Below are 9111 nucleotides of genomic sequence, written 5' to 3'. Positions count from 1 at the left end.
TACAGTATGTGTATGCTGATAGCGGACACTGGTGCAGACAATGCTTCTTCATTTCCGATAGGGAAGGTGTGGTTGCACTTAGAACGGAATAGCGTGCTCCGTTTACTCATGTCCACACCTCTACTTTTGAATCTATGCAAAGCCACCCTTGAGAGGACAACGTACTGCAGACACCGAAGGTGTCTCCACAAAATCCAAGAGGGCAATCCGGATAATGGATAAAAAATGCTGCACTGCACTACTTCCTGGACATAGTAATCAGTCCAGAACAGACACTGACGGCTAAGCTATTATATGTTCTCAATGTATGGACATATGCAATGATGACGCATGTGCTCCTGAGGCATGAAGCCCTGAACTCTACGCCTGTGCGAATAGTGGTTTTCAAGTTTGAAGTGAATATTTCCATTATTTCTAGCACACAAAATATTTCAACGGCACCCTAGAACAGTTCAACCTTCCAGCACTTGTGTCTCTTGTCTCTGTGCCAGTTGTTTCAGTGCTGCACTGTAGCACTCGAGCTTTGGTTGAGTGGCACAATAGGCATTTTCAAAATGTATTTTTCTAACACCTAAGGCCATTATATAAAATAAAAAAAAGCCAGAGTGCACTGAAGCGTTGTTGCACTCACTGAAGCTCTGTCAACTTTGTGCAAAAATGGCCGTCAGAAATTGGGGGAGTCAACCTACGTGCGGAGTATGGACCTCTGAATGCTACTCTTAACTGCGATTCGCCGTTGCGCAGCTGTAGCTTTTAAGCGGTGACTCTACAAACACCGGCTGGGCGCACGCAGTGCCATCCTACATCAACCGTCGGAAAGGGGCAGCCATCTCCATGTGCCTCGTGCTGGCTCCCTCTCGTGCTGCCACCGTAGCGCACGATCAGCGAATTTCATGCCCAGAAGAGCACCTGCAGCAGCTTCAGTCAGCTCATACTCGTTTCACGGAAGTCAAGGGAGCGGCCTGTCTTCCAACTGATGCACGCAGCCATGTTGGTTTTGGTGCGATCTGTACTAGCCAAGGCAGGTACAGATCTGGGCACCGTGCTCTGGCATGCTCCCGCGTGCTGTTGTGCGCATGCGCAGACTGGCTCCGACATACGTGCGGGAATGCAGGCATGCAGGGCGTACACCCAGAAAGCGTCCATGGAGTCCGGGCTTTGGCTGCACATGCACCGCGGCGCCACCCTGGAGGAGGCACACTGAACCGAAACTACACAAAGCAAGCGTTCCAGCAATGTCATTTGCTCGAGACAAATACTTCGAGTTTTCTAACACCAAACACTCGGACTGAATCGAATATCAAACTATTCAACCGAAGAGTTCAGTGAACTCTTTAAAGGTGAGTGGGAAAGATGAAGAGAGAGAAAGAAAAGGATGCCAACGTGCTTATTATAAGTGCATGCTATCCATGCTTTTACCTTAACAGGATAACAAGGTGGATGATATGAACAACAGTGTACATTGTTCAGAGAGTACAACTCTATGGCCATTTTGTTCAGATAAAGAGGGCGTGAACAGTGCTTGAACAAGTCAGCCCGCAGTCGCTTTGAACTTGCAGTTTTTGAGACTGCGGTATGCAGCCATAACACTCACCGCCGTACACTGCTCCGGTGCCAGTCAGTGCATTCATCGAAAGGTTGGTGCGGATGTACCCAGGCGAGACCACACACACGTGGACATTGTACTGCGCCACTTCAGACAGCAGGCTGTCAAAAAAGGCCTGCGTTGCATGCTTGGATGCTGCGTCTGAAAATTTGCAAACACCACATTACTGTTAGCAGCAACAATGGGAAAAGAAATGGGTAAAATGGGGCACCATTCAGCATTGGATATACCCCAGTCATAGGAGCACTCTTGAATGTGCTCGAGTAAATATGGATCGAACTCAACACAGAACGAGCACTGTTAAATTCTCATTTTCAAACAAGCCAGAGTTCAACCTTGCTAAACTCCTTTAATAAATAACCAACACAAAAACAGTACAAAACAAAGAGGTAGGAAATAATGACACAAGCAAATTCTCAGTAATTGCAACTAACAATCCATGCCAAGCCAAGCAAAGACTGTCCACTCACATGCTGAACGGAATGGCAGGCCAATCTTCCCTTGCACGCTGCTGATGGCAACAATGGTTCCATCCCTCATTTCGATCATGTTAGGCAGTATTGCTGAAAAAGAAAAAAAAATTACCCAACCACAAAAGTAAATGCTGTAATTCCGAGCATGCAGCCGCTGCAGAAATGAATGCTGTGTGTTGCTGGTATGCATGAGAAGTGATGTGTGGCTGAGATTCCAATTCTCCCGCAACTTCTAGGAGGCAAACCACAAACTACTGTGTTTACTTGCATATGAAAAGCACAAACAATGAATGCATTCGCTGCTCTGCTGATAGAGCGGACCCTTGTTCTAGGGCAGGTTTGATGCCAGTCACTCCAACCCCCTCAAGTGATGAATTTTGTATGGAAAAACTGCACTGGTCCCCCGTATTATCAATGAAGAATGCTCAAGAAATACACGATGTTTTAAATAGGACCGCCTTCACCAACCGCACCCTACAACAGATACCCGCAGCCTCCGCTGGTTGCAGTGACGCATTTCTCTGACCAAAAGCAAATGAGGCGAACAAGAAAAATGAAGGAATAAACGTGAAAGGAAAAATGAAATGGTATTTACAGAGGTTAAGAAAAGTGCATGTGCTTCCATCATTCCAACATTTCGCCACTTGTCGCCGCATTGCAAAAATATTTAAGCTAGCTTCATTAACACCCAAGGTATCGGTAACCAAAAACGATGGTCATCCTCAACCCCGTCGACTCATACGCGCTGACGCATCAGAAAAAAAAATAAAGAAAACCACATCATGCCACACATGCCAACTGTGCACACCCACTCAGAAAGCCTGTCCAGATTCCGCATTCACGTCATCGAGGTACCAGCGGCTAAGAACGCACAGTGAGGTATCGCCTTAATCAGTTGCGAGCAGAAATTTAAAAAAATTATTTGTAAATTATAGAGTCCAGGCAAAGCTTTTAAATTTGACTTTAATACTCGCACAGAACTCCTGTACAGATTTGTTGCATTAGAATACGACCATCAAAATCATTTCAGGGTCTCTTTAAGATCGATTTTTACATCTTCCATTTTTCCTGCGATTGCTATCACTTGTCCCTTTAGTAGAATAACAATAATAATAGTTGGTTTTTGGGGAAACGACATGGCGCAGTATCTGTCTCATACATCGTTGGACATCTGAACCGCCTTAAGGGAAGGGATAAATGAGGGAGTGAAAGAAGAAAGGAAGAAAGAGGTGCCATAGTGGAGGGCTCCGGAATAATTTCGACCACCTGGGGATCTTTAACGTGCACTGACATTGCACTGATTCTGTTTTCTTGCGAATGAAGACATTGAGTAGTGCAATAAAATGCTCAATTTTTCTATATATTTGCAGAATAGTTTTTCTATTTTTTTATATATTTATGGAAAATGTATTTTTCTACGAAATGTTTTTATGTAAAGTGCACGATGAAGTTTAACTTTTGTTTTCATGATTACTGGAAACCTTAAAAAAATAACCAATAGCTTTACTGCACCAGGGATGACTTTACAAGAATGTTAACTATAATAACTATACAACCATAACAGCTAGCTTAAAATAAAATGCAGCTCTGGAATCTGCATAAAGAGTTACATGTTTTCTGCCAAGTTTGGTCACATTTCACACGTAAATAACGAAGACAGTTCTAACTGCCGCACCCCCCCTTAATTGCAGTGAATATTTTGCTCCTGTTGCATCAGTGGATTGTTGTCACGGTTTGTGGGTGACAAATTTTTTGGAATCTAGACATTACTTGAGTGAAAAACGCTTCAAAATGAACATGAAGAAATAGCACAGCGAGCAGTACCTTTTACGCATAAACCAGTCACCGAGAAATATGGAAAGCGCTAAAATTGAAAAAAAAGTTGGTTAGCACTAATTGCTAACGCAATTAGGAGAAAAAATGCAAAAAGAAAAGCAACTGCACATGGCTGCATACAATCACGCCCTGGTCTGCAATCCATACCGTCTTTTCATTCATCTTACCCAAGCTTGTTTCTAGCTACTTCTTCATATCCCTTCAAGATAAACACACTATTTACACAGCTGTTGCAGTCACACAAGATGAGATTTTTCACTGGTTTTACTGACGAGGCATAGACGACTTACGATTCAACAGTTGGTAAATCTGACTGATATATGAAGACTTCTCAAAGGGCAACATCCATTTTTAAGCAGCACAAAACGCAGGACGTAGTGGAAGAAACAAGAGACGACACGAGCCCAAAGTGCAAGCGCATATGCATTAATCAAAGGCTCAATGAAAACCATGTGCCCAAGTCAAAGTAGATAAAGTGGCCTAATTATGGCTAGTGCAAGGTAAGAAAATGCCAGTTTGTAGCAAGTTATTTTGCCATATCAGCCGTGAAACCCCACTGGAAGGTGCAAACATTCAGTGGCTTTCAGGAGTTAGCAGGCCAGTGTGCTCCTTGTAGACAGGCACATACAATAGGCAGTTGGAAATTAATGGCACGTCATCATTTTGTAAATAGACACCATGATAAACTCTTGGTTAACTTCATGTGACAACTGGAGCAGGAATTCAAAGTTTTTTTTTTATTAACCGAAAGCAATTTTACTTCTCAAGTATATAGACAGTGAACACGAGGGCAGAAAGACTCATGGTGAAGTTTGAAGATGGTGATGGTGTTTTCTGTTTTTGAATGCAAGACGAATAAACCGTGGAGAACAATCTTTGCTCCTGCAGGGCCCTCCACACCCAGACAGGCAGAGAAATTACAATGAAATGGGAAGTCTTCGGGCAAAGAAACAGCACTGGAGTAGATAAACAGCATGATTATATCCAATAACAAACTGCATCAGTGACCAACAACAGCCACAGAATGGACTGGTGGAGGAGAATACAGGAAAAGTTTGAATATGAACAGCATGAGAGTACCATTAATGCCGAAAACATTGCAGAGCTGTAGCCGGTTAAGCCATTTAATTATCACTCCCTGCCAATGTGCCAAAACATGATTGCCCTAATGTAAAAGGGAAACCATAATAGACATTCCTCGCTTTCTAAATTTTTGTTTAACCAGCAGACCACGAACTTACTGAAGCATACAATTCTCGTGCAGAGTTTTGCACGCTAAAAAAAAAAGCTAATGCTACCACTCTTCTGGACATTTCAGAGCTGCTGCTTAATTCAGCAACTGACATACCGACCATTTGACTGGCTGCCACAAAATGTACGCACCTTTGGTGAGCGCGACATGCCCAAAGTAGTTGACCATCATGAGCTTGACATCAACTTCAACTGAAGTGTCCGCTGCTTCACCGCGGTAGCTGATGCCGCCACTGTTGACGAGGATGTCAATGTGGCCGTGGATACGTAGGGCCTCCTGTGCCTTCTCTGCGATTGACGACAAGTCCGCCAAGTCCAGCTGGACTACAGCTGGTGTGTGCTGCACAGTTGGCTGCTGCAAGTACCAACAAATGAGACTTGAGCCTCCAAGCACTATATTTTCACGACAGCGAAAAGAGATTGAAAACAGAATCATATCCTTGAGCCTCCAAGCACTATATTTTCACGACAGCGAAAAGAGATTGAAAACAGAATCATATCTCTTGTGTTTTCTTTGAATACGTACTTCAACCAGTATAGTGGTGTTGTGCAACCAGTGAAAGTAAATATCAGCCAGACTAGATCGCACGCTTTGTGTGACGTGCGGCGAAAGTAATGAAAATGTAGCTATCCCAAGCGGTGCTTTAAAGTTGATGCCTCCATCATTTAAAAAGAAGCCAGAGGATGTGCTAAGGTTCTTTCAACGTGAAGCTTTGTCTTTCACCAGTTGTTTATCATAGAACGCAATTACAGTGCTGTCCATGCAAAAACGTGTCACATATTACTACATATAACTCACCGGCACAGACTGGAGGAGATCCTCCTTGACTCTTTCCAGCTCGGCAACACGACGTGAAGCCAGGATCACTTTGCAACCGGCCGCAAAAAACTTGTGCGCCAAGGCTGCAAATCAAACACGCCTCGATTACAGACCTCAGTTTCCCGTGTTTCTCCAGCCTTATAATTAACTCAGATTTTTTAGAGAAACGTACGCCAGTGCGGTCAGAGACAATTAAATAACGCGGTCCGCGCATATTCCACAGCTGGTGGGCATGAAAAGTTTGCAGAACTATGTTTCCTTATTTGTTGCCGACACATCTTATCCCGTTTGTTCGGCTCCTTAATGTTTATTGAACGAAAGTTTCCTCCTCCTATCAACCGCCGGAAAATCTGATCTACCATGAGCGAAGCACGTAGTACGCCGAAATCGTCTCACTCGCTACGCTGGCTTATAATTTGAGTTCGCCGTCCGTTGAAGGTCGCGTGTACCTAATGACGAGTACAAAAAAAACAAAACAAAAACGGCTACAAAAAGCCACGCACTGCACTAGCTGCGCGTAATAAATGCGCTCATGTGCACGAGATTGGGAAATTTTATCGGCTCTTAATTATATCACTACAGCCGTAGGTAATTTTACGCACATTTGAAGGCAGCGGCAATCAGGTGCAGGTGATATACGAGGTGGAAAAGGCTATAGGCTGATGTGATAAATAATATATGTGTCACCAGACTATGCACCGCGCGCGACTGCAAAACAGCGGCTCGAATCAATCGATCGGCGCTTTTGTTTACACGGCTGCGGACGTTCGCCCGCCGTTGGTGCACAATTCGCTTAATAGAGAGCCTCAAATAGCATCGTATGCATTCTTACCAACGATTTAGGAAAGACACATAAGCTGATCTCCGGCAAAAAACGAGAGTCGAGAAAAAGTAACGAAACAGACCTTCTCCGAGGCCCGAGCTGGCACCCGTGATAAGGACCACCTTGTCCTGAAGGCAGCCCGTCTTGAGCGAGCCCCAGTGCATGCGGTACAGCTTGTAGACGATGTACGGGAACACCAGGGGCAAGCAAACGCCCCCGGCCAACAGGCGTAACCAGTACAACACGCCCGACATCGCTGACCAGCCGGCCCGGAAGCCCTGCAAACGCGACGGCGATTCGGGCATTTTTTTTTTCTTTGTTTTCCCTCGATGGCTTTAAGCTAGGCTTTAAGAGCAAGCCTAAAAGTCCCCGCGCCGCTTAGATAGTCCAAATTCACGGTTAGTTGCACACGCGCGACACGAGGAAAGAGCGGGCTTCAGTAATCACATTCTCTAGCGTGGCTGATGAAGTGAGATTCGGATTCCAAACACAGACTCGCGTGCCAATCGACTCCTCTCCACTTTCGCGCATCAACCGTATAACGCCTCTCAATATCAGCTCTTACGCTATCGCGACATAGATACAGATGAGATACTGCAGGAAAAGCGATAGCGACGAGGGAAAGCGCAAGCACCGCAACACGCTCTTTCACTTACGGCAAAAGATGGTAGTGTAGTACAAGCTGCCCAGGAAGCCAGCTGCCCCGCAACGCACTCAGGTGGTTCCTCCCACTTGGCCCAAATATCCCTAGCAGTCCCTAGTATTCGCCAGAATTTCGCTGTCCGCTAAGTTTACGGGAGGTAGCCTTTAAAAAGCGTAGAGTTTCTATATATGTTCAATAGGTTTGGATACGCGGTATCTTTAATACCATGCAGCCAACAACTACTGTAAAAATTGTCGCGGCCGTTAGGGATACTGGACACACATTTGTGCCATTGATCAAGTTACAAAAATATCTACGGAAACCTTGATGCATCTGCAAATACATTCGTTCCACATGAGCTACAAAAAAGATATAAAAAGACAACACGTCTTTAATTAGAGGAAGCGTCAGACCTTACAGACATATTGCAAAACATATGGAAGCTTATAGGCTTCCATATGCAAACTTAGCTATAACTGTTAAATGGGAATGTCTCAGCAATTTGCTAGCTATATGTTTCTCTGCTAATTAACCCTGGTAATGAATTACATCATGTGACCGAGGGCCTAAGCAAAGCACAGGGCGTAGACATGAAAAAGCAAAATTAAACATGCTCAGTCATGGTGAACAAGCAAGTTTATGATAGGCGATGGAAGAGAGCACACGTCATGTCTTTCATATATGCTATGAGCATATATATGGGCTTTCAAACAGATAACGGCAAGAAAATAAGAATGGGCTAGAGTCATTTTGAAGGCATTCCCAAATTATGGGCAGCACCTTATCGGTATCTTTAAGAAGTCTATTATTCATGTGCATGGCAAAAGTCAGATCTTTGCAGTCTATATAACGAAAGACATGACAAAAGTCAGAACTTTGCAATCTAACGAAAGAGTGTGAAGTGAGAACAAGGACAGCGGACAGCGTAACAAGTGGCAGAAAGGAAAATAATAGCGGTAACATTAAATGGACACTGAGGTGATTTATTTTTTTATGGGGGGCTTAATGTCCCGAAGCAACTCAGGCTATGGAGGACACCATAGTGAAGGACCCCGGAAATTTCAACCACCTGGGGTTCCTCAATGTGCAATGACATCGCACAGTACCCGGGCCTCTAGAATTTCACCTCCATCGAAATTCGACTGCCACGGCCGAGATCGAACCCGTCTTCCAGGTTAAGGTGAATTTGAAGTTGACCTGTATCATTAGATTACAACATTCTGATGACAAAGAGACCACTTTCTTTGAAAATGGAGCTTTTATGTGATAGAAAAGGTAGATAAAAATGAAATACAGGCGTTGGCTTCACTGGCTGTTTTTGGATTTTTAAAAAGTTATAGCGCAGAGATAAACCACAAGAAAGAGACACACACAAGCACAGGCGCCAACTGTCAGCTGGTTTCAATGGCGGAAGGTTGCACCTTATTCAAGCCGAAGCGTCGCATGAAAAAGGTCGGAGAGATGTAGTACAAGGGTTTATGACAGAGCTAGCAAACTGGAGTTTTCTTTCGTTTTTCTTAGACAGTTAACCACTTGTAGCCAATCGAATGAAAAGAAAAACTAAAAAAAAACTGATTTGGCATGCTATGCCTCTGCATGCCTGCAGATGCATTCCAGTTTGCTGGCTCTGTCGTAAACCCTTGTACTGAATCTCTCCTA

General features: G+C 44.2%; 1 protein-coding gene across 3 annotated transcripts in view; it reads right to left on the bottom strand.

Moving 5' to 3' along the window:
* Positions 1 to 9111, bottom strand: part of LOC144101324 (dehydrogenase/reductase SDR family protein 7-like) — a 36779-nt gene that overhangs the window by 7336 nt on the left and 20332 nt on the right. The window contains exons 1-6 of one of the 3 annotated variants that reach the window (XM_077634427.1): positions 7466 to 7564; positions 6892 to 7087; positions 5966 to 6069; positions 5299 to 5521; positions 2077 to 2169; positions 1595 to 1747 (exon numbers count right to left, since the gene is read on the bottom strand). In XM_077634427.1, the coding sequence (XP_077490553.1) occupies positions 1595 to 1747; positions 2077 to 2169; positions 5299 to 5521; positions 5966 to 6069; positions 6892 to 7063 (745 nt within the window). In that variant the 5' untranslated portion in view covers positions 7064 to 7087; positions 7466 to 7564. Of the gene's footprint in view, positions 1 to 1594; positions 1748 to 2076; positions 2170 to 5298; positions 5522 to 5965; positions 6070 to 6891; positions 7088 to 7256; positions 7369 to 7465; positions 7565 to 9111 lie in introns of those variants that run through there. The other 2 variants (XM_077634426.1, XR_013307984.1) reach the window with 2 other exon arrangements.

This window comes from Amblyomma americanum, chromosome 8 (assembly GCF_052857255.1).
Source record: "Amblyomma americanum isolate KBUSLIRL-KWMA chromosome 8, ASM5285725v1, whole genome shotgun sequence".
NCBI lineage: Eukaryota > Metazoa > Arthropoda > Arachnida > Ixodida > Ixodidae > Amblyomma > Amblyomma americanum.
Note: the sequence above shows the minus strand (reverse complement) of the source record. Positions and strands in the feature narration are given on the sequence as shown.